At 49.4% G+C, this 24825-nt stretch overlaps 1 protein-coding gene across 14 annotated transcripts in view; it reads right to left on the bottom strand.

Annotated features, from left to right (window-relative positions):
• The window catches only part of UBR4 (ubiquitin protein ligase E3 component n-recognin 4), a 1723360-nt gene that overhangs the window by 145025 nt on the left and 1553510 nt on the right, over positions 1–24825 (bottom strand). For all 14 annotated transcript variants that reach the window (XM_086921716.1, XM_086921718.1, XM_086921717.1 and 11 more), the window contains 3 exons: positions 20109–20299; positions 16156–16329; positions 15509–15608 (listed from right to left, as the gene is read on the bottom strand). In XM_086921716.1, the coding sequence (XP_086777842.1) occupies positions 15509–15608; positions 16156–16329; positions 20109–20299 (465 nt within the window). The remainder of the gene's footprint in view (positions 1–15508; positions 15609–16155; positions 16330–20108; positions 20300–24825) is intronic.

Below are 24825 nucleotides of genomic sequence, written 5' to 3' on the forward strand. Positions count from 1 at the left end.
TATGGTCTCAGATTTTTTAGGAGGAATTTCTAAGGAAAGTGTTTTTTGAACTAGAATTTTTCCTTAACACTGAAGGTGATTGAGATCTGCTCTTCATGAAATCCATTAAACATTTACCTTTCTTTCTTTCTTTCTCCCCAATGGCCTTAAAGATGCATATGGGCACAAACTGACCATGACGAGCCATGCTGCGACTTGCCTAGACATCAAAAGCTGTCAGAATAAAAGCTGTTGATAAGATGTACATGGCTAGGAGACTGATGATTTTAAAGGAAATGTCTACTCATAAATTAACAAATTACTTACCTTACGTAACGTCTTAGCTGGTAAAGACCATCTAGCCACCTATTCTTTTCCTTAGATTTATCACTAGGCGTCAGACTCGATATGGAAATTTCTCTTGAGCAGTACCACTGCGCGCCGGTAGATGAAGTCATTTGGAACTGCATGGCGGCGTCCGTGCCAGGAGCGACATGCCTGGTGCTTATATAGGCGCCACAACTATGCGCGGACATGGAAAATTGCGAAAATAAATTCACACCAGAAGCACGGAGCCACAAAGACCATGGGCCAGTTGTGTGGAAAACTACAGCCCTAAAAGGGAAACCACACTGTCCCTAGAAATCTGTTAGCAGAGCAAGGAGGATGGGTGGGTCGGTAAGGAACCTACAGCTAGATAGAGTCTCTACCAGATAAGGCATTACCGGAGGTAAGTAACTTGTTTATCTGATAGAGACTTCTAGCCGCATATTCCGTACATAAGAATAGGTATCCAAGCAATACCTCCCCAGAGGTGGATCTGCAAAACAATTTCATACTAAAAAGTACTTCGGGACCAAACGGGCAAAGTGTCCATCTCTATGGACGGGACTGTCCAGGCGGGTAATGCTTGGTAAAAGTGTGCAGAGATGCTCACGCTGATGCCTGGAAGATGTGCAGGACTACAACTCTGCATGCCAAACAGAGGTTGCAGCCTTTGCTGTGGTGGAATGAGGACACTTAGCGTCAGGGGGTTGTTTTTTGGAAAATGCATAGCAGATTTTTTTTTTTTGAAAACCTTTATTATATCGTTCAACACAAGATACAAAAGTAGCCCTGCAACGACAGGGGCCGGTACCACATGTGTGCAACACGGATCAGTAATGCCAATAACACAGCTCTTCAGCCGACAACCCATGGGTCCGGCAGCGGTAAAGGATAGACAATGTATTGAAAAAATTTCGAATTAAGGATATGCATAAGGTTTCATTTTATATTTAACCCTCCCCGCCCAAAAAAAACGAGATAAAGAAGAAGATACAGGATATCCGGAGCTACACACTCGGAGGTATAAAAATGCGGATAGGTGTTAAAAGGTAGTCGTGGATCAAAATAGACCAACAGTAAAAATGCAAGCGCTAATAAGTTCACTAAGGGTAAAGAACAAAGCTACCTATCTATCATCATAGCCACCCACCCCAGACCCCGCCCCCTCATATACTTCAGGATGAAACCGAAAGTTATCGCTACAGGACCCTGCGAGAAAAAAGAAAAAAGAAAAGGGGCCATAGAACACAGCAAAGGCAAAATAAACCCCCCACGCACCCCCCACCCTGCACCCCTGCAATGGCTACGGCCTAACCCACTAGCAGCGTGCCTGTCGCCCAGAAGCGTCCCTAAAAGAAGAAAGCAGCGGAGAAGGAGAAACAAAAAACACACTCCCGGACTCCCCAACCCCCCACCAGATGCGACCCCCCGGAAACAAGTTCAATATAAAATGCAGCGAAATACACAATCAATCCGGGGAAGTACCAAACATACCACCCGACTCCCGCAGTTCACAGGTCACAATCCCAGCAGCAGATAAAATTATTGTCCCGTATCCTGAAAAGCCCCACAAGTTAACCCTGGCCAGTACGAATGTTCACTGGAGCACTTATAACCCAGGCCACAGCAACAATGAGAGAGGTGAAGCTTTCATGAAAGTTCAAGTCAGTACGAACAAGCCAAGTAAAGGATAAAAGTTCACGATCTACACAAAGCAAGCGAGGAAAAGCGTGGAAGGATGATAAAACTCTCCAATAGTCACAGGTGATCTTGTTAAGGCAGTCAAGGTTGTCCATAGTGATATTCGGCGAGATAGGGCTCAAGCAGGGAACGCTCAGAATGTTCACGGGCGCATGATCTGTCTTATAGGAATCTGCAGCGCCAAAGGGATCCGGCTTCTGCACAGGGACCTCGAAGTTGGATATACGATGTTCCGTTGGGGCACCACTGGCTGCGATGATGGCAAAAAGCTGCTGTCCGGTCTCTGGCAAAGATTGTCCATTGTTACAGACAGTGCCTGGTAGTGGACTATGATCTGTGAGTGGAGCGCTCTAATGGCCGCCATTGCGGCGTGCAGCGGTGGCGTGTCTTTTGTCCCCTCCATCTCCTCTCGCAAGAAACAGATCAGGATGTAAACCCCGGAGGCCGGCTTCTCCGGGGTAACAAGCAAATCTGGAGCGGACACCAAAAACGGGCGCTCTCACCTCACGATGTTACTCCTTCGCCGCTGATCATGGCTCCCGTGCGCACCCTCCCGACAAGCTTACTGTGTCTCCAGGCGTCGGATACGGGGCCGCAGCAAACGATGTGTCACGCCGTAGCGTGTGTGTTGCAGGCAGGATACGAAATCACCGTTAAAAACAGGAAGATTATATCTCCGTTCGGGAGACCGGACAAAGCCCAAGGTTCACAGCCGATGCTGTTCAATTCCAGCCCGGATGGGTTGGAAAGCGAGGCCCCGGCTTCAGCTCCGGGGTAGGCCGAGAATGAAACACGGCGTATCTGTGTCACCCGGTATGATAAAAAGTTCAGGATTGCGCCTTCAGAGTCAGTCACTCCACATATATACGGGAGTCCGGTGTGAAATCAGGATAACTTGCAGGATATACGAGCTGTTGGCGGAGGTCGGCGGAGCCGGGAGCTTATGCGGCCATCTTGCTTGCTAGCGTAGCTCCTCCCCTGCATAGCAGATTTTGATAAGAATATGATCTGGTGGTGGAGACCGTTGTACATGTTGCATAGGCTGGTGTGAATAGTACTGGTAGCCCAGAGTATAGCCAAAGAGGAAGCTAAGCTAATGGCGACATTTTTGTGTTGGGGCTGGCAGGCCCAAAGAGCGAGCCACGGCCTTGGTCTCTTAAATTGCTCGAGGGTCGAATCTGCTTAATCGCCAAAAAGGCAAACGCCATCTAAGGGCACGTTGATGAGAGAGAGCCCACTGTTAACTATTGCTCAGCCAAGACAGTCTTTAGTGTCCAGCCTGCATCAAATTGTCAAATTGTGCTGCATCGTGACCGCCTTGTGTAAGAAAGTGGCTCTGTATATACTGTTCCAAAGTAAGGTACAGTGTGCACAGAGTCCACAGTCCCCAGAGGCTTGGCAGAGGCTAAAGTTAAATATAGCCTTACTCTCTAAAGTGGTAGCTTGGCCGAGCAGTAAGGCAGTATCAGAGGAGAGTGTAAAGCATTTGTTGTACACACTCAGTCAGCAAATGGTCTCACACATTCAAGAACTGAACTCTAGGCCAATTGTTTTGTATATAAAAATATATAGTTTTATTTTAGAACCTCAAGTAGATAAAAAAATACTTTCTCAGAATGAGATGTTGGAATTGAATACTTTCAGTTTCAATAAGCAATATTCTTTTGAATGCAATAGATACAGTTGTTGCAATATGCAACATAAACTTAACACAAAAATAACATTGATCTCAATGGGAATTTTAAGTAAAAGGCAATATCAATTACTTTGCATAGCTTTTTCTTACTCAGGGCTGGATCCTGGATTCAGCCCTGGTGCATCTCCTGTAAAAAGTTAAAATAAATCATTTTTTGTTACACAGGCGATTTTTAATGAACATTTGTATGTTTCAGAAATCGACACTAAGAAGAATTTCTGGTAAAAACCAGGCAATGTTATCCTATGGGAGAAAATCAGGTTATCGGAGTTGTAATTACTTTTTAGGGTCAGTGCTGGGTACAAAGATCCAGCACTGGGATCTCTCCTGGTAACAGGTGAGTAATTTCGTTTATCGGATGATTTTTAGGGAAACTCGACACTTAGAAGAATTTTCAAGTGAAAACCAGCCAATGTTACCCTATGGAGAAAATCATGTTATCGATCTTTGGTAAGTACTCGTCTGGCAGAGTTACGGTTCTGGGGTAAGACTCAGGGGTCTCCCCGGGTTAGGTAGGTACAGTTGTTACACCCTCAGCAGCACAGGGGCAGCCGGGTGCAGAGTGAGTAGGTCCAATGTTGGCCTATGGTGGGCAGGGGACCTTTGGTTGGTGGCTGCTAGCAGGTAGGCCACGCGGCTGTGGGCGTTGGGCTCCTGGTCACTCACACAGGGCAAGTGGGGAAGTAGAATAGGACAGATGCTGCACCTCCAGGGGCACTCGGGTGGCTGGGTGCAGGGTGCTTTTGGGCCGTCGGGCGCCCAATGTATTTCAATGGGAAAGCTGCAAGACGAACAAAGGCTGCAAGCTTGGGGACGGAGATTCTTCAGGTGCGACCATCGCTTCAAGAGGTAAGTTGGGAAGCTGTAGGTTAGGTAACCACCCAGGAGTTGGGCACAGGGGGCCGTGGGGCGCCGGGTGCAAAGGTGTCTTTTGGTGTCTGGAAATCTTACCCTCAGCTGGTCGCGGTTGGACGGGGTCCCTGGTTGTGAGGCTGCAGGTATCGTCAGGAGCGTCAATGAGGGTCCTTAAGCGTTGAATTCGAGGTCACAATCACTGGGGGGGGGGCGTCCTCGTGGTCTTTGTTCACAGCTGGGCTCGGCGGGTGCTGGATTCACAAGTCCTGACTGGCACCAAGGGTTGCTGCTGTTTGAGCAGAACCACTGCTCGTGGGAGTCCCAGTCTTTAGATGAGCAGTCAGGTCCTCCGGGGTTTTCGAGGTTGCTGATCACAGGAGGCGCTGGGATTTAACAGGAGCAGGTTTGAGGGTAGACATGCCTGTAGGGCTGGGGCCAAGTCAGTTTGTGTTGTCTTCTTGTTAGCAGCTGCACAGCAGGTCTTTCTTCTTGTTCCGGAATCGGGATCTGAGGAAGGAAGCTCAGGGTTCCCCTAAATACTAAATTTAGGGGCGTTACAGGTAGGGGAAGGTCAGAGACCAATGGGTCCCTTCCCTGGGGTAAGTACACCCCCAATCCTGCCACTCTCCAGTGGGAGGAGGCAGGAGCCTGTCTCTGATTGTGTAGGGCTCCTCATCCTCAAGCTGGCGAGGGTCCGGAGTTGTGCTTCACCTTGCCTACCGCACCTGAGCGGTGGGGTTGACAGAGGCTGGCACACCTCCTTTTCTCACTTAGGTTTTCCCACCTGTCTTCCCGCCAGAGTGGGATCAGAACTGGTGGGGGCCTGTTGCGGAGTACAGCAAGTGGCCAGGAGAAGCTCACAAAGGCACCATTCCTTTGGAGCTCCCCCTGCCCATCCTGGGGGCGGAGGCCTAGCACCTCGTTGCAGGATGTGCATTGTTGCAGGCCCACGAGAGCGGATGGCTCTCTTCCCAGGGGTCCAGCAACATGTCTGCTAGGTGGCAGCCTAGGCAGCCTCTCAGTCAGGACACAGGTTGTGGTTTAGTTTCAGGGGGCAACTCTAAGTTGCACTCTGTCGTGTATTGTACATTACATCCCACACTGGCATCAGTGTGGATTTAATGTGCTGAGAAGTTTGATACCAAACTTCCCAGTCTTCAGTGTAGCCATCATGGTGCTGTGGAGTTTGTGGTGACGACTTCCCAGCACCATATACTCTTAGTGGCAGCACTGCACTTACAGTGCCCAGGAATGAACCTGGGTACAGTAGGGGTACAGGGCTCATGCACCTGTACCCACACCACTGGCATAGGGCACCCAGCTAGAGGTGTGACTGAGGTTTGCCAGGGCAGTATGTTGTGGGCATGGCACACAGGGATGTGTGCCATGCCGACTCTGTTTTGTTCTGCATCAAGACATTCAGCCTGCAAAGGCAGTGTGTGTGTGTGTCAGGGTACAGGGCCCCTAAGGAGGGCACAATAAGTGCTGCAGCCCTTAGGGGTCTTCTCTGGTCACAGTGCCCTGGGTACCTAGGGTACCATTTACCAGGGGCTGACACGTGGCCAGATATGCCAATTGGGTTTAGGTTTCAATACAGTTTTAGAGAAGAAACACAGGTCCTGGGTACCTGAGTGGCAGAAGCCCACGGCACACTCAGTTAAAGTACATCAGCAATTCAGCAAAAAGTGGGGGCATACCATGCAAGAAAGATGGCACTTCCTCACACCTTGGATGGCCTGCGTGAGAGAAGAGCGCAATTCTTAGGAAACAGCAGGCAACACCTGGGCAATGGAGTTGCTGGCACTGACACAGCAGAGAGCAAAGCTAGTGGATGAGAACATGTGCTTGCCAAAGGTTTTGATGCACTTGGATTCAAGGTCAGGTGGAGTGGTGGGAAAAGCGTTCGAGTTTATACTACTGGTGGATGCCTGAACCACCAGACTTTACAGCATTGTATGCTGTGTTCAGAAAGTTGGGTAACATGTAGCAGGGCGATGGCTCTGAGCAATTTGCTGGTTTATTGGAGGCCTGGAAAATGGCTTTGCTCATGCCCCAAGCAGGGTATCCGTCAGGGCCACAATAAAAGGCAGAAAGGGATCTGTGTGTGTCTTCCCAAGCCTTGGTGAGAACACTGGTTCTCAACTCCATGATGGGCAACTGGAGGCAAAGGTGTTTTGTGGCAACCCGCTTCACCATATTGAAGGAGCACTTTCCTCAGTGGCAGGCACAGTGGGTGAGACCAAGCCAGCATCTGCGTAAGTGTCCAGATCACTGCATCTTGTAGTTCGTTGTACCAGTTAATGTCAGTATAGTGAGGCACTAGATCGTACCCAACATCATATTGATAGTTGTCTAAATCTGTCCTAAAAAGTAAGCAGAGAACCTAAGCCCTCCTTTGAGGTAAAGATAACATGTCACTGACCAATTAGTTGCCAAAAGTCTGCTCTCCGGAAGATTTGGCTACTGCCTCGGCTGAGTCAGGCTTGGCTCCGAGTCGGCACCTGGTTGTGCCTCCTCCTTCTGAGGCGTCAATGAACAGGGATCCAGTGCAAGATGTGGTACCGGGAACAAAGCCTGTGCTGAACAAGTAGAGGGCTTGGAGCTTCCAGCTGGTGCTTAGGACAGACCAGCTGATGGGATTCCATTTTGAGGTCCTTGTTCTTCCTTGGGCCCCAGAGGTAGCCGTTAGGGTGCCAGAGAGGTGCAGCATGAACTCATGAAGGTCCACTATCTGCAGAGTTGTCGTCAAAGGCCCTAGAAAATTTGGGTTACATCTGGATAAGTGTCAGATTTTGCTCCCAAGGAGATTGAGTTTCAAGGGCAAGACAGAGATGCAAGTTTACACTCTCATACCTTCCAACGAGTTCAAGAGTGGAGATAGTGGGCTGAGTCCCAGGTGGACGACTTGTGCTTCATTTCTGACTTGCCCAATGACTTTGACAATGACAAAGATCTGCAGCAGGAACAACTTTGAGTGCAGGAAATGGACCTTACTCTTGACTGGTCATGGTGTGGAGTCTTTTGGGGTTTGGCAATGTAAAGTTCCACCTTACTATCGCAAATAGCCGTTGGGTTCATCTGGGCCTAGTTATTGCATGCCTTGGAGCTATCTTCTGACCTAAGCATCAAAAAACATACCTCATAGGGATATGTCACAGATATTTGGTTACCAAAGTCCAACAAGGCTTAAACCTGTGGTTCTAGGGTTACTATGCCCTTGAACACTAGTGTTGATTCAGTGATAAATTTAGAAAGAACGGTCTTGGTAAGAGTTGAAGGATAGCCCCGGATCCACGTCAGTTGGCGGTTAAAGAAAGTAAGTGAAGTCCGTGCACATGATTGGCACTTCTATGCGCCCCTGCACGTCACTTCTGGAGCGGAACAACATTGCTGCCACGCTGCACAACACCAGTCAGTACTCAAGGGTATGTTGAAAAGTTTCAGATCCAGACTGATGCCTGGGGAGTATTCAAAAGGTGAGGAATTTACTGTTAGAAGTATCCATCAGGTAAGCATGATACTACAAACTGAAGAAAAGAAGAACGTGAGAAAATCAGATTGAGCGCTAATATAGGACTAGATCCTACATGCCATGTCATATGCAGGTAAGGAAGAAGATTAGACTTGAAATAATTTAACTGGGGGTAGGTGCAGAGTATGTTGCAGCAGAGAACATACATTAGAGCATGTTCCATAAATAGCTTAGTTGCAAAGGGCCTAGTGATGTGATAAAAGGTTTGCACCCTTTGAATAGGTGTACTGGGAGAAAAACTAGTAGTTGCACTGCATAGAGAACCGTGCACTAACTAATGCAGAAGAACTGTTAATCATCTTGGTTTGGGACAATAAGAGCTTCTTCTACAAAAACATGCTAACATCGAAGGGCAATACATAACTCGATAACTGACTTATGAGGACAAGATTTTCTGTTAACTTTGTATTGTGGGAGCTTACAAGTGATTTTCCTTCCTGCTGGCAATGACTAGGATGACTTCATAGGAAGATTCCACTGACAAGTTTTCAGTCTGCAGACAATTGAGAATTATTTGGAATGCTATTTATGCACATACCCTGTTACTTGTGTTAATATTCAAAAACTCGATGTATGCAATGATACATGTATGTGCAAAAACGAAATCTAATCACTGTTGAAGAAACATTTTGTGTTTTCAAGGTAAATTCACATTTGAGCAACACTTGGAGAGCAAATAAAATAACCATAAAAATAATGGGAACACATTTTTAGCAACTAGGTTCAGAACTGTGTTAAGCAATGAGCTGGTAACTTTAACAAGAATCATAATATGCCAAGACAGTTTCATCCTCCAATTAATTGGTAAGGGAGCTAGTCCGGGGGTGTCCTCATGTGAAATTGTGCTTGCCCCTGGTGAGGCTTCAAAGAAAACGGAAGTCCTCTGTTAATCAGTCCAGAAAAAACGTGTGCAGCTGGAAAGAGGAGGAGAATAGACCATCACAATTGAGTGTGACATTCTGCCTTATTGTGTCTTCGCGAAGTCTTGTTTATTTTTCATTCCCAGCTGTAGCCCCAAGTCTCATTAAAATGATATTTGGGCACACCACACACTACGAACACCTGCCTGTTTGGTTCTTCCCAAAAACATTTTTTATGACTAATCAACTTTCATAATCTCCAATGGGGACCCACCTGGACTGTGCTTTGGAAGGTTGCTGCCGACCCTGCGCTGGATTTTGGCCTCTTGCCGGGGTGTGCCTGTTCCGCTTGTTCTGCCGCTGCCTCTCGCCGCACCCGCTCCGCGGGTGCCGCTTCGCGGCTTGGAGGCTCGGAGGAGGGAGAGGTGAGGGCTGCACGCCAGGACTGGGAGGCGCCAGGAAGGACCAACTAGCAGGCGCTCGCAGGGACTCAGTAGACCAGGAGTCCCTGCTTCCCCTGCCCTGAGAGCGGACGCGCCCACCTTGAGACACGCCCCCCGCCTGACCAGGTGAAAAGGCGCGTGTTCCCACAAGCCGCTGGGACCCACCTGGACTGTGCTTTGGAAGGTTGCTGCCGACCCTGCGCTGGATTTTGGCCTCTTGCCGGGGTGTGCCTGTTCCGCTTGTTCTGCCGCTGCCTCTCGCCGCACCCGCTCCGCGGGTGCCGCTTCGCGGCTTGGAGGCTCGGAGGAGGGAGAGGTGAGGGCTGCACGCCAGGACTGGGAGGCGCCAGGAAGGACCAACTAGCAGGCGCTCGCAGGGACTCAGTAGACCAGGAGTCCCTGCTTCCCCTGCCCTGAGAGCGGACGCGCCCACCTTGAGACACGCCCCCCGCCTGCAACGCCCACTACATAACAAACAGCCTGTCGCTCAGCGGGACGCGAGCGGGACGCGAGCGGGACGCCGAGCGAAGCCCGAGCAAAGGGCGGGCAGTCTGTGGCAGTCAGGGGCTGTCAAGGCTGGGCTGGGCCACGTCCCTTTGCTTTCGCTAAAAGTGAGTACAATCGCCTGGTGTGTTCGCACTAAACCATGTCTACTCGATCTGGGAAACCCCTTAGGAGTGAAATTGAAAAAGGTACAAATGCCGCGAGCCCTGTCATAGGAACAATGGACCGGTTCATCACCAGGGTGGCGGCAGTGATCGAGAAGGAAATTGCCATGTCGGAGCGACGTTTATCCGAGGTTTACCTCCCCTCAAGACGTTCATCTTTGGGGGTTGTTGCCCAGTCGCTTACACCGACCGGTATCCGGGTCCAGGATGTTTCCCCACCGTGTGTGCCTGGTGTTTTCTCAGACCCTCCACAGTTGGCTGGCATAGAGCAAAATATAGATAGGCTGGAAAATCTGGCCGCTCTTCTCCCCGCAGTGTGTGTAGAAGATGGCTTTCTCAGTAGGTTGTCTACTCCATTATCACCCAATCTCCCAAGCGAAGCAATTAGTAATCCTGAGTCCCCATTCCGGCTTCCTCCCTCCATAGTTATATCTGAAGGGGAGTCAGTTAGGGTGTCCCCCACCATTCAAACCCCTGACAATAGGCAGGAGAATAGGCCTTTAAGCAAAAAATTACGGAAACGCAAAAAGGGTAGACTAGTGAGACAAGCCGCTCTTTACCAAAGAGCAAAAAATAGCTCTGGAGTAGGTGCAAGACACACTAGGGGTACGCCTATAGAGAATGAAAGTGATATAGACCGGGATGTCCAGATCTCTTCCAATGGGCTGTTCCCAGACGATATCATTGCTAATGCCCCTAAGCTCGCTGACTTAGTAACGGTGGAAAACATTCTTGAGAAGGTATACAGTGTTTTGAAACCGCTACTATTGCAAGTCACGGGTTTAGGAGAGAGGATTGATAAATTAGAGCAATCAACCCTTGATGGGTTTCACTCACTCAAGACTACTATTAAGCATATAACCAGAGTGACTGAAAATAAGGACCTGGGCGCAAAGGGGATCGATTTACCAGCTCAGAGAGACCATAAGCCACCAGTAGGTCAAAAAAAAGTTGTCCCTAATAAGCCTCCAAGTCCAGCTCTTAAATCCCCTCCCCTCCCCAAACCAGGGCAAAACCACAAGGGACAACCAACAAACTCAGAGCCTGACAAAAATAAGATTAAGCCGCTTGTACAAAAGCAGACACAGTCAGTTAGTGATAAAACGGAAGACTCCCAAATACGAGGGGCGCGAAGCATACCACAAGGGCAAGCGACAGGGAAAGCCCCTAGGCCTGTATCCCAACCTACTGCCCCCATTACCCCCCCAACGGTCCTCAGTAATCCAGTGCGACGGATCCCACCAGTAAATCTCCCTCCGGACTGCCAACCTTACGTTGCTGTCATGGTTAACGTGCCTCCTTTAAAGGATGGCCAGGTGGAAAATCATTCGTCACTTAAGAATAAGTGTATTCATTGGCTGAAGGCAAACAAGCCAATCCCGTTGGGTGTGGATGGTATTATTCTAAGTGTCCGAAGAGTGGGTTGGGTAGGACAGGGGAGAAAAACACAGGAGGGGGATTGCATAATTATAAACTTCCAAGACCCAAGAGTAGTCCCATCGATTTGTACCCCTATTAAGAATATGGGGGCCCCGGGGGTTAAGGTGGTAGATCTTTCTTATTTTTACCCCAGGCAAATTGTTAGCCCAATTGAAGCAAGTTTTTGTTCCCCTTTTTTAACTCAAAACTGGGCTGGGGTCTCGGGGGGTACCAGGGAGAACCAATTGTGGACATCGGGGTCTCATTGACTGGAAACTGGTAGCAGAGTAGAGCCAGCAGGAGTACCACTCACTCAAACAAACCCCATAAATGAAATAGAAGTTTCCTCCGCCTCCCCAAAAGGTCCCCCACTTCTCCAGATGTCTCCGAGGAGGTCCACAGATAGGGGCAGTATAGCTCCCAACGGCAATCCAGCTGTGACGGACCTAGTCTTTAAGGTTTTCAGCTGGAATGTCGCAGGGATTGCAAGGAAACTTGCCCTGCCGGAAGTTACAGCCTGGGTGGATGAGCATTCCGTGTGCCTTTTCCAAGAAACTTGGAGCCGGGTCCCAGTCCACAGGGTGGGATTTTCTTCCTACTCCGCCCCCGCACAAGTCTCGGAAACAGGGAGAGGGCGACCTTCGGGCGGCCTTCTTATCTGGGTTGCGGCTTCTTTAGACTGTAGGGTAGTGGAGCTCCCTACAGGTTCCCCGGACATCCAAAACATAACCCTAAGAGACCAAAGGGGAAGAACTGTCTTAAATGTTTATAATGTCTATGCCCGGGGAACCAAGGGTGGGAGAAAGTCCCCGGTAATATCTCTCCTTGAGACCTTGCTAAATAATACCCCCCACAAAACACGTACTGTGGTTGCAGGTGACATGAACTGTACGTTCGAGCCCTTGGGCTCGGACGTTTCCCTCGATTAGGATGAGGAGGACTCCAGGATGGGGATACCGGTACTAGAAATCCCACCAATCAGAAGGTGGACAGAAGAGGCGCTCCAGTTATATTCACTGAGCCTCGAATTCAACTTAAGGGCAGTTAATGGGAGGACACCCTCGGATAGGGGGGGTGCCCACACATACAATAGGCCAGGTCACACCTCTAGGCTAGATTATCTATTAATAGATGTACTCTTATGGCCTTGGGTAAGGGATATGCAGGTGGTTCCATCATCCGAAAGTGACCACAATCCACTCTCCCTAACCATGGCTCAGTGGTGGTGCAGTTTAAAAAGGGACAATGTTACCCAGGTAGCCGTACCCCCGGATGAGTCTGAAGTCTCCCCCTGTGGTAGGCGAATAAAATGGGCGAGACTGGTCTTATCCGAGGCAAAGGTAGGGGAAATTCAATCCCTCTTAAACCAAGCAGTAACAACCCTCGGAACCTCCCTGGAAGGGGTGGGTAGAGCTAGTGGGCTTTTCGTCTCCCTGGTAGAAGCTTTAACCAACGTGTTCACTATGCACCCAAACAAGTCGGGTAATAAAGTTCTTAAAAAAACAGGAGAGGGTTGGTACACCCAAACTTGTAGGGCCCACAAGACAAGGCTAGTTGAGGCGGTAAAACTTAAGTCCCAAAGTGTGATACAGGAAGCAAGGAAGGCCTATAACAAATCCCTTAAACTTGCTAGAAGGGAGTGGGAAGAAAAATTTTGGGACGACCTGCTCCAGGCTAGTAAAATCAGGGATTCAAGGGCCTTCTGGAATCTCATAAGCACACGTAATAAACCCGATGCACTTGTGAGACCCTGTAACATCCCGCCCCAAAACTGGGTAAAACACTTTGGGGCCCTATACCTCCCTCCTAACGGGGAACTGAACGAGGGATTCGACCTTATACGTGAAATTGAACCTCATGCCTATGACCTCTTCAATCCCCTCGAGATTGAGGGGGTTATAGGCTGGGTAGCGCCCCGTAAGGCAGCGGGCCCGGATGGCCTTCCGGGGGACCTTATGAGAGCTTTCCCTGCGGAGTGGGCGAGGGTTATAGCAGCTCTTTTAAATGATATCATGATGGGAGGGGCAGTGCCAGAATCCTGGAAAGGGGCAGTGGTGGTCCCGATCTACAAAAAAGGGTGTAGGGAAACACCGGGGAATTACCGCCCTATAAGTCTGATAGACTCCACCCAAAAGATAGCTGGTAAAGCTATCCTTGGAAGGATTCTCCACTGGGTGGAGGAGAACAAAATCTTATCAGACTTCCAGGCAGGTTTTCGGGCTGGTATGGGGACAATTGAGCAGGTGTTTAGGCTGGCACTATTGGGGTGGAAGGTGGTGGAACTAGGCAAGGGTAGTCTTTACTTGGCCTTTATAGACCTGAAGACTGCCTTTGACCTGGTCCCCCGGGAAGAGCTTTGGAGGGCACTTTATGAGTTAGGACTACCTCCTTACATTTTATCCCTCCTCATTAGCCTCCATACCCATACCTACGCACAGGTCCGCTGGGGTAAAAACGGAGAGCTCACCGAGAAGATACCAGTCTCCAGGGGCGTAAGACAGGGCTGTGTCTTGGCTCCCACCCTTTTCTCACTATATGTGAACGGGGTGGTAAAACATCTTCAGCAAGAACCAGCCGACGCCCCCTGTCTCGGAGGAGTCCGCATCCCCACCCTACTCTTTGCGGACGACACGCTCCTGATTTCAAAAACCCCACAAGGCCTGCAGAAATTGCTGACACGGTTCCAGGAGTTCTGTACCGCAAAGGGGCTAATAATAAACGTGGACAAAACAAAATACCTAGTCCTAAATCCCCCTAAGAAACTGGGCCGCCCTCCTACCCTTAACTCGATCCCCTTAGAGAAAGTAGCCGAATTCGATTACCTCGGTATTCGGATTACAGATAGGATGTCCTGGGGAAACCACATTGGTAAAATGGTTCTTAACCATAAGAGAGTAGGAGGAGCTCTCATGAGGGAGTTCAGGGCTTCACCCAGGAGATCACTCACCCCAGTGATTGATATCTACAAGGCCAAAGTAGTGTCATCCGCCTTGTATGGGGCAGAACTGTGGGGCCACTGCCGAATGGACGCCCTAGTGACAGCGGAGAGCAAGTTATTGAAATCCATTATCTCCATCCCACTGAGCACCCCATCTGTACCAGTGTGGTTGGACACGGGCTGTAAAAACATCAAAGACCAGGCCCAGCTCCGACCGCTCCTGCTATGGACACGAATTTGGAGGGGTGAAGAACTAAAATCCTATGCCGATGCCCTGGGGGAAATTATGAGTCTGGGGGGTTGGGCCAAGATAAAATGGTTAAGAGAAACCAAAAATCTCCTGGAGAACATCGGGCTAGGGGACTGCTGGTCATCACGTTCAGCCCCTCCAAAAGAAGTCGTTAAGGCCCTTTATTGGAAATGGACTTCGGAGCGTCTAATCACCAACTCTAACCATTGCAAATCTACTGTTGCTTTTTTACAATTTAAAGATTCTGTGGCCTTTGAACCCTACCTGGACATGATTACCATCCCCTTTGACCGAGCACTTTATTTTAAATTTTGAGTTGGATCCCTCCCCGTAGGTGCTGTGGTATCAAAATGGTCATCATTGGCTCGTACTTCCCCCAATTGTGCATGTTGTCCGAACAGGGTTGAGTCTATTGCGCATGTTTTATTCGAATGCCCTGACTATGCAAGGCCCAGGAGTTTTTGGCTAAAACCTCTTTGTCGGAACATGGGCACACGTAACCACCTAGAAGCTCTGCGTATTTTAACTACGGACACTTCCCCCCCAATAGTGTGCGGTACAGCAAAATTTTTAAAACAGTTTTGGCTTATTCGTTGTAAGAGATTGTCAGTAGCCGTTTAATCTATTTTTAGCTAATTTATTGACCTTTTATCCTTTTTAAACAACTTTTTTACTGGCTTCTTGTAGCATTGTTCTTCTGTTTTTGAAATTGTAATGTTTGTATTTTATATGTGCTTACAAGATATCTTGCATATCGAATAAAAGCTTATGACTGACTGACTGATAATCTCCAAGATGCTAAGGAAGACCAGAGTAGCAGCTTCTCATACGTTTACTCACTTGTGTGGGGTGATGCTGTGTTGCCAGCCCTCGAAGCAATCTCAATATAAAAGGTAGAGCTGGGCGGGAGAGGAACTTTTTCCATATGTCAGAATCCAAACTGCAACAGAAAGAAATAATAACATGCTAACTAAGGGATAAGAACTATCATAACTCACTGTGCAGCATGAATCTTTCAAACATGCAGATTATATATCGGTCACACTTCAGTCAAACCCAACCTACCTGCCATACTTGCCAGTGGCCTCATTTGTACATCAAACACCAACTGCTCCACCTCTCACACACCCCCCACTAGCAAAGCAAACACCCAGCAAACTGTTCCCAATTTGCACAACACTTAGTACACCTGCCCTTCTCCAAACCACATATACAACCATAATCTTTCATACCACACACACAAACCTGACTTAACTACATGTAACCACAAATATACTACTTATCTGCAATCATTATCATGATGTTCTCCAGTAACTCAATGCATAACAATTTTGCCTCCTGTTAGGTAACACTAAACCCATCCATGCTACTCTGCACAGTGAGCAGTAATAGGTTATTTAACTGGCAATTTCTAAGCAGTTGGAATAATTGGTATTTGATCAGGAATTGCTACTAGGGAGAAATTACTCATGCGAGCAGCATCTTACTTCTTAGCAACGGGGATATGCTTTTTCATGTAGTCGAGTGCGTTCTGGGTAATTCCTTTCTGCAAGATGAGATCTTTCAACTGATGCCCATTGCTGTTGTTTTTTATACCAGCTGCAATTTTGCAAAAGCAGTCCAGAAACACTTTATCATCTGTGCTGTGCTCATCATCATACCTAAGAGAAGGCAAAATATCAAAGTTATGAATAAATACTAAGGTTAGTAACAACAAGTACGGTGGGAGAGCAACACAGTCCAGCAGAAAGCAAGATGTGGAGCACCTAAATGATACGGACAAAACAACATTGTAAGCATTATGCAGGACAGTGGAGAATCAGTCAGCAGATCGAGAGATCTAATCTGCACTCATCAACATTCTCTCTGTATGAAGCAAAATTGGAAGAAGCAAATGCTGTAGAGGTATGCTGGAAACTGGAGCATTGAGGTGCTAAAAGGATTGTCTTTTTTCAAAATGTCTAGTTTAGTCAAGATTCCTTTTAGAATGCACATGTTACTTACTTGTGTAACAATATATCTGTAAGAGACATTAGTTAGTGATAGATTCCTTACCTTAGAATAACCCCAGGCATCAGGCTGGATCCGGAAAAGTTTTTCTGCTTAGCAGTACCTCTGCGCGCCAGTAGGTGGCGTCCTGCAGCTCCGCATCCGTCACTGGCCTCGTAGGTGCAGAGATGATATCATGGAGAGTACTTAAGAGCCACCCATGAACGCTGACGTCAGTTCTGTACACAACTATTCTGCCCCGAAATGCAGAGCCATGCAAGAGACTGACAATTGGTGCATAAAACTAGGGCCCCAAAAGGGGGATGACCTTCACCCTAGTAACCAGTTCGCAGAACGGGGAGGAGGGGCAGGGCAGTAAGGAATCTGTCCCTAACTAATGTCTCTTACAGATATATCGCTACACAAGTAAATAACTTGTGCATCTGAAAGAGACACGTTAGTGATAGATTCCTTACCTTAGAATAGATATCCCAACAATGCCAACCCCAGTGGTGGGTCTGCGAACAGGATTACACCAGAAAGTCACAGAGCACAGAACGGACAAAGAAGCAGTCTCTCCGGACCGGACTGTCAAGGCAGTAGGGCTTGGTAATCATGTGCAGCGAGGCCCACGTAGCTGCCTGACCAATATCCTGCAGGGGACCCAGGACAAGGGATGAATCATAGCCCGAATGTCCTGGACTCGCTGTCCCGGAGGAAAAACTCAAAACTGTGCTGTGTCCAGAATCGCTCTGATGAAGAGGAGCTTCTGGGAGGGAATCAGGTGCAACTTTGGCACATTGATGGAGAATCCCAGCAAATGCAGGAGGTCGGCCGTAGTCTGGAGGTGACTGAGGACTGCCTGGGGCGAGCCCGCCTTGAACAACCAGTTGTTGAGATAGGGGAAGACTGAAACCCTTGATCTGCGCAGATGAGCTGCGACCACCGCCATCACTTTCGTGAACACCCAAGGGGCGCTTGTAAGGCCAAAGGGGAGTAGAGTGAACTGAAGATGCTCCTGCCCCCCGTGAATCGTAGGTAACGCCGATGGGCCAGCAGGATGGGATTATTAAAAATAAGCATCGTGCAGGTCCAATGCTACCATCCAGTCTTGGGGTTCGAGAGCAGACAAGACCTGAGCCAGGGTGAGCATCTTGAACTTCTCCTTCCAGAGGAAGCGATTTACGTTTGAGGGTCTAAAATTGGATGTATACCGTTGTGCTTCTTCGGAACCAAGAAGTAGTGAGAGTAACAACCACAACCTACTTCTGGCGTCGGAACGTGCCCGATGGCCCTTGGCCAAGAGGGCCATAACTTTCTGCTGGAGAAGTGCCAAATGATCCCCCGACATGAGGTGGAACAGTTGTGGCATGGCTGGGGGGGTAAGACTCGAAGGGGAGAGGGTAGCCCTTTCAAAAATTTCCAGAACCCACCTGTCTGATGTAATGGTGCACCAGTGGGGGAGGTGATGACGAATGCTGCCACCCACTGGCGTCTGGTGGGTCTGAAAAACCGAACTAGGAAGGTGCGGAGGTACTGACAGCGGGGGTGGTGGTGGACTAACCCGCACCCTGGCCCCGTGACCCGCCTCTGTTAGTCCCATGTCCGCTGCTGCGCTGGGACTGTTGCTGCGCAGGCCTGTTTTGAAACTAACGTGTTTGGACGCCCCTACTGGAGCTACAAGAAGAACGAAAGGTAGGAGCGGAAGGAGTACATATGGCCGAAAGGCCTAAGGACTTGGCCGTGGCTTGAGGGTCCTTGAAACGCTCCAATGTGGAATCCGCCGTATCACCAAAAAGGCGAGTGCCATCAAAGGGAATGTCCATCAAAGTATTTCGGACATCCACAGAAAAACCAGTCGTCCTCAACCATGCATGACGACGTAGTGCCACCATTGTGGAAATCGCTCTACCCAGTGAATCAGCTGTATCAAGACCACAACGTATCGTAAACTTAGCCGCATCTCTCCTCTCCGCAATAGCGCAGGAGAGAACCATCCGCACAAATGATAACAAATACTTAGTCAACAAGTGACTGGGTACCGCTCTCTCCGGATCTGTGCTTACTGGCGCGGACAAAGAATGAACGAACTGACGTCAGCGCGCGTCTAAGCAGCTCCAGTGACCTCATCTCGGCGAATAGGACGCTGACGCACGCAGAGCTGTACGACGACGCCTATCGACGCGCAGGTACTGCTGACTAAATCTTTCGGGATCCAGTCTGACGCCTGGCGATATTCTAAGGTAAGGAATCTATCACTAACGTGTGTCTTTCAGATATTACTTTCTTGGTGATAAACACAATTAACTGCTAAGCAAGTAATGGCATAGAACAACATTGTTGACAGCGAAATAAAGACCGATTCATATCAAACCATACTATCAGTGTAGAGGCACAATCATTTGGCAAGCAAAATTGTTGAGGCAAAGCCCTCCAGTACCCTCTTACAGAGATAAGTTGGGCACTGATGTTGACCCAGGACTTCCAGAGTCCACACATTTTCTTGTGGATTCTTGGGCACACACAGGACTAGACACCTGTCTATATTTTCAACTCTAACTGGAGGTTCATTAGTCTCCCTCCATTTCTGTGCAACGTCCTTTGTAGTGAAAATAAAGCCCAATTTAAAATGATTTTTTTTTAAATCAGCATACATATCTTCGAGTAGACTAAGCAATACCCCAACTCAGCTTCTTTGTCTCAGAAAGTACTTAATTTGGTGCTACTTACCTCCTGGCAATTTCCCTATTTTATTGCCCCTCAGCTTTGCAGGAAAGGGTCATGACTTCAGTTGTGCACTGGCTCAGGTTTCGGAGTAAGCTCCCATTTCCCACCCTCCTCAAACTTTGGACTCAGAGGGCTCGTCCCACCAGCTGCACACAAGGGTCATCAGCCTGCCAGGTCCTCCGCCTAGGCTGCATTCAGTCAGCACCATAAGCTTCTATTCCCACCTCTTGAATCTCCAGACCCAGGGAAGCAAGACAGGGGCCATTTCCTACAGGTACTAACTGATTCAGCAGCACATTAGATCCTCTGTGTCGGATCCCCAAACAGTCACCACTAGGCACTGTGTTTCCCAGACTCATGAACTTCCATGAGCTGAAGCCGTGGTGGGGCACTTTGTTAAGGTCCTGCAGCAGGTTTAAGGGAAAAAAGTCTTCAGCACAGGGCTTGCAAATCACCTTGGCCAAAGCAGGTTACCAAGCTGATGCTAGGGCTTGACATTGCAAGGATTATAAAGATATATGAGGAAACTGCCTCTACAATAGGGTGTCCTCCATTTTGCCTGTGCAGGTCAGGCCCCCTATAACATCAATATGTTGATTTCAATCGAACAGTTGGAGTGCTTAAATAATTTGCTTCATCTACTGAAGTTACAGTGAAATTAATTACTGATAAAGGCTATGGATTCTGCAATTTTCCTAAAGCCAAGACAGCAAACAGAACATACTTGTCAAAGTTGCAGAAGGGCTTAAAACGATCCACTAAAATCTGCATTTTCTCCATTTCTCCAAAGGACAGGTATGGGATGATACGCAGCAAGCCTTGAAGAACACTGGGATTGGAGCGCACAAATGTGCTATTGATCTGGTCCAGAAGCATCACCAGCTGATCCTTGTCTCCAGTCAGAAGGAGGTTCCCCTGTGAAATAAAAATATTTGAATCAAGTAGCAATTAAGTTAATTTCAATTTTATTTCCCAAATCTTAGATCTATGAACCTTCAGCACCACCATGTAAACCCAACAAGCATAATCTAAACTTGAAATTAACTTTAAAAAAAAGGTTTTATAGACACCATGCCCAAAATAGAGTAAAGTCAACTTTTAAAGTACCTGGATGCCCACCACTTGTATCACTCATTTTACATGAATGAAAACACCTCCATGGACCTTTGATGAAGATGAACAAGTTATTTCTTAGCTCAGTTTCTCACAGACACACTAATCGCAGATTTATCACCTTCTGACATCTCTCAAAGTGCCAGACTAGATATGACATTTTCCAGCAATTGCTTCAGTTTGCTGACAGGTGGTACAATCAAACTCCATGGCGAAATCGAACTACCTCAGCAAGTGATGGCATGGAGCGCTCTGAGAGAGGACGTCAATTGTCTCATCAACACCTCTGCACCCTCACATATTAATCGTCAAATATATATTCCAGACCTGATAGTGTGCGTATCCTGACTTGAAACCGTTTGTGATTCAAACATAGTCTTCGCAAAACGGGGAGGAGGTGAGAAATCTGTAGTTAGATGCAGTATCTATCAGAAAAAGGGTTACCAAAGGTATGTAACTTGTTCTTCTGATGGCTTCTTCTAAACGCTCATTCCTCACCTTTTGAATACAGATGAAGTAGTACCTTCTAAAAGGTGAAAGATCTGAAGAATGAACCTAAACCAGAATTGTGAGAAAGTGCCATCTTTTTTGCCTTGGTGTACCCCCACTTTTTTCTGAATTGCTGATGTCCTTTGACTGAGTGCCCAGGGCATCTGCCAGCCAGGTACCCAGGGCCTGTGTTCCTTCCCTAAAACTGTACTGAAACAAAACCCAATTGGCATCTAGGGCCACCTGTCATCCCCTAGTAGTTGGTACCCAGGGAATGGCGACCAGAGAAGACCCCTGAGGGCTGCAGCACTTATTGTGCCACCCCTAGCACCCACACACTGCCTTTGCAGGCTGAGTGCCTAAGTACAGAACTAAAACCAGAGTCGACATGGCACACATCCCTCTAACATTCAAAAGAAAGTGCTTCTAATATGCCATTAGTTGCATCCCCTGAACAACAGAATGAACTGGCAAAGTGAATAAATAAAATAATTCAATCTCCAAAAGCAATGGAATTTATTTTATTGTGAAAGGAATCCTTGATCAATATCCAGGAAAAATAGGTGTGCACCAGGGGATGCAACTAATGGCATATTAGAAGCACTTTCTTTTGAATGTTACACAGACGACTAGGACAAGAGAGGTTACCCAGGTGGAACCCTGAACTATAAAGACTAGCCCCCAACTTCATTGAACTTTCAGGCTTTGCACCAATCTTCATCATTTATACACATCCCTGTGTGCCATGCCCACAAAACCCACTGCCCTGGCATACTTCAGTCAACCCTCTAGCTGGGTGCCCTATGCCAGGAGCATGAGCCCTGTGCCCCTACAGTACCCAGGGCCATTCCTGGGCACTGTAAGTGAGTGATGCCATTAAGAGTATTTGGTGCTGGGAGGTTGGCATTAGGAACTCCACAGCATCATAATGGCTACACTGAAGACTGACAAGTTTGGTATCAAACTTCTCAGCACATTAAACCCGCACTGATGCCAGTGTGGGGTTTAATGTAAAATGCACCAGAGGGCATCTTAGAGATGCCCTCTGAAACCCTAACCTACAATCCACGTCTGGCTGAGTGGCTGCAGAAGCTGCCACACAGCAGACATGTTGCTGGACCCCTGGGTAGGAGAGCCCCCACTCCCCTGGGCCTGCAACAATGCACATCCTGGATGAGGTGCTAGGTCTCCTCCCCCAGGATGGGCAGGGGGAAGCTTCAAAGGCATGCCGCCTCTGTGAGCTTCTCCAGACCATTTGCTGTAACCAGCAATCAGTCCCCACCAGTCCTGCCACCCACTCTGGTGGGAAGATTGGCGGGAAAAACTACGTCAGGAAGGGGGGTGTGCCAACCTTTGCCAACTCCACCCCTCAGGTGGAAGAGGCGAGGTGAGGCACGACCCTGGGCTCCGGCCATCGTGTAGATGGGGAGCCCTGCCCAATCCCAGCTAGGCTCCTGCCCCCTTCCCATAAGAGAGGAGCAGGCTAGGGGGTGTACTCACCCCAGGACAGGGAACCATTGGTCCCTGTCCTTGCCCTACCTGTAACACCCCTAAATTAAATATTTAGGGGCTCCCTGAACCTTCCGTCCTCAGATTCCGATACCAAAAAGAAGAAAGAAGATCAAGAAGAAGTAGACCTGCCGTGCAGCTAACAAAAGGACAACAATAACTGACGTGGCCCCAGCCCTACCGGCCTGTTGATCCTGAAACCTGCTCCTTCCTAAAACCCGGCGACTCCTGCGGACAGCAACCTGGAGACACCCAGATGACCTGCCACCTTGACCCTCTTGAAGATTGGGACTCCCATCAGCAGAGGCTCTGCTGCAACAACCCCCCTGGTGCCAGCCAGGAAGATCCGGACCAGCCCACTCTGCATCCGCCGAGCCCGGGCCGGGCCCAACCGAACCAAGACCACGAGGACGTCCCCCCGGCGACTGGGACCCGAAGTCCAGTGCCCAAAGACCCTCCTCGACAAACCAGCCGACGCCTGCAGACTCAGAACCAGGGGCCACCCTAACCGCGACCAGCTGAGGGTAAGCTTTTCCGACACCCCTGCAGGACGGAACGGCCAAAAAAGCCATCCCTCCGGACTTGGCTGTCCAGGCAGTAGTGTCTTGTAAACGTGTGCAGCGAGGCCCACGTAGCTGCCTGGCAAATGTCCTGCAAGGGCACTCCTCGGCCCAGGGCAGTTGTAGTCGCCGTGGCCCGAGTAGAATGAGCCCGCAATCCAGCATGGGACTCCTTTTTGGCCATGGAGTAACATGCCTGGATACACAAGATGATCCACCGCGAGATGGTCCTCTTGTGCTACGCCTTTCCCTTCTTAGCGCCCACGTAACCAACAAAGAGTTGGTCATCCACCCGGAACTGGCGTGTGCGATCTAGATAATAAGAGAGCGCACGTTTTGGGTCCAGACGGTGGAGCCTCTCTTCCTCTTTCGAGGGATGCATAGGTGGAAAGAAGGTGGGCAAGGTAATGGACTGCCCGATGTGGAAGGCCGTGACAACCTTGGGCAGGAAAGAGGGTCTCGTCCGCAACACAACCTTGTCCGGATGGACAGAGAGGAAAGGAGGTGTAGAAGAAAGAGCCTGGAGCTCACTTACTCTCCTGGCAGAGGTGATGGCCACCAGAAAATCAGTCTTCAAAGTAAGAAGACAGATAGGATAGTTATGGAGCGGCTCAAAGGGAGCACACATTAGGTAAGTAAGTAAAAGATTCAAGTCCCACTGGGGCATCACAAAGGGAAAGATCTAACCAAGGCTCTCCCCATTGCTGAAAGAGGCCTTGCGCCACGTCCGAGTTCAGACGCCATTCGTGGTCCATCATGCACCAACGGCTGAGTTCGTCCGCCCTGGCATTCAGAGAGCCTGCCAGGTGTTGAACCACTAGGGTCACACCCTGATGTTCCAGCCACTGCCAGAAGCGCAGAGCCTCCTGGAATAGGGTCCACGACCCCACCCCACACTGTTTGTTGCAGTACCAAATGGCGGCGGTGTTGTCCGTGAACACCTGCACTACACTCCCCCGGACAGAGGGGTGGAATGCCTTTAGTGCTAGTCAGATCGCCCGCAGATCCAAAAGGTTGATATGGAGCTGGGACTCCACCGGAGACCAGAGGCATCAGATCTCCGCCTCTCCCATGTGGCCTCCCGAGCCCTGGAGGGACGCATCCGTCACAACCACGTGCTGTCCAGTCCTGTTGAGAATGGTATTCCAGTGCCAGAGGGTCCACAGACCCCTCCCAATCTCCCTCGTCACCCGTCTCCTGTAAAACAGGAATAACAGACGGGGCCTCCTCAAGGAAATAAAAATCTCCAAAGGCCGTCAGAATCGGCGCCCAGCGGCGCCATTCCAGCGCCAGAGTCGGACCGAAGGGAACATTGGGGACGGCGTCCACAGTGGGCACCACGGGCAACACCTGTGGGGCCGGCGCCGGTGAGTTCGTGAGGTCGACCGGCGACGATCCGGAAGCGGATCCGGTGAGGTCCTGCGGCGCCGGGACTGAAGTCGGCGGCGGCGTCGGGCCGAAGCACCAGACTGCGTCGGGCCGAAGCACCCGACCCGCTTGGGCCTCCAGCCAGGACCGTTGGGCCACGGAACCCGACTGAGGAGGGAGGAACCTCAGGGCCATGAGGTACCGCTCGATCTCCTCCGGCGTCGCGCCGTGCCCAGGGACCCGAAGGTGTGGGGCAGGCGGCGACGCTTGCGACTCCCTCGGAGCCGAGTGGGCGGTGTCGCCCGAACCCCCGGCCGCATCGTGCAAGCGTCGGGGTGGGTCGGAGGAACGAGGACGTCTCTCAGACCTCTCATGCCTCTTACCTGAGGACTTGGATCCTGA

This window comes from Lissotriton vulgaris, chromosome 5 (assembly GCF_964263255.1).
Source record: "Lissotriton vulgaris chromosome 5, aLisVul1.2, whole genome shotgun sequence".
Taxonomy (NCBI): Eukaryota; Metazoa; Chordata; class Amphibia; order Caudata; family Salamandridae; genus Lissotriton; species Lissotriton vulgaris.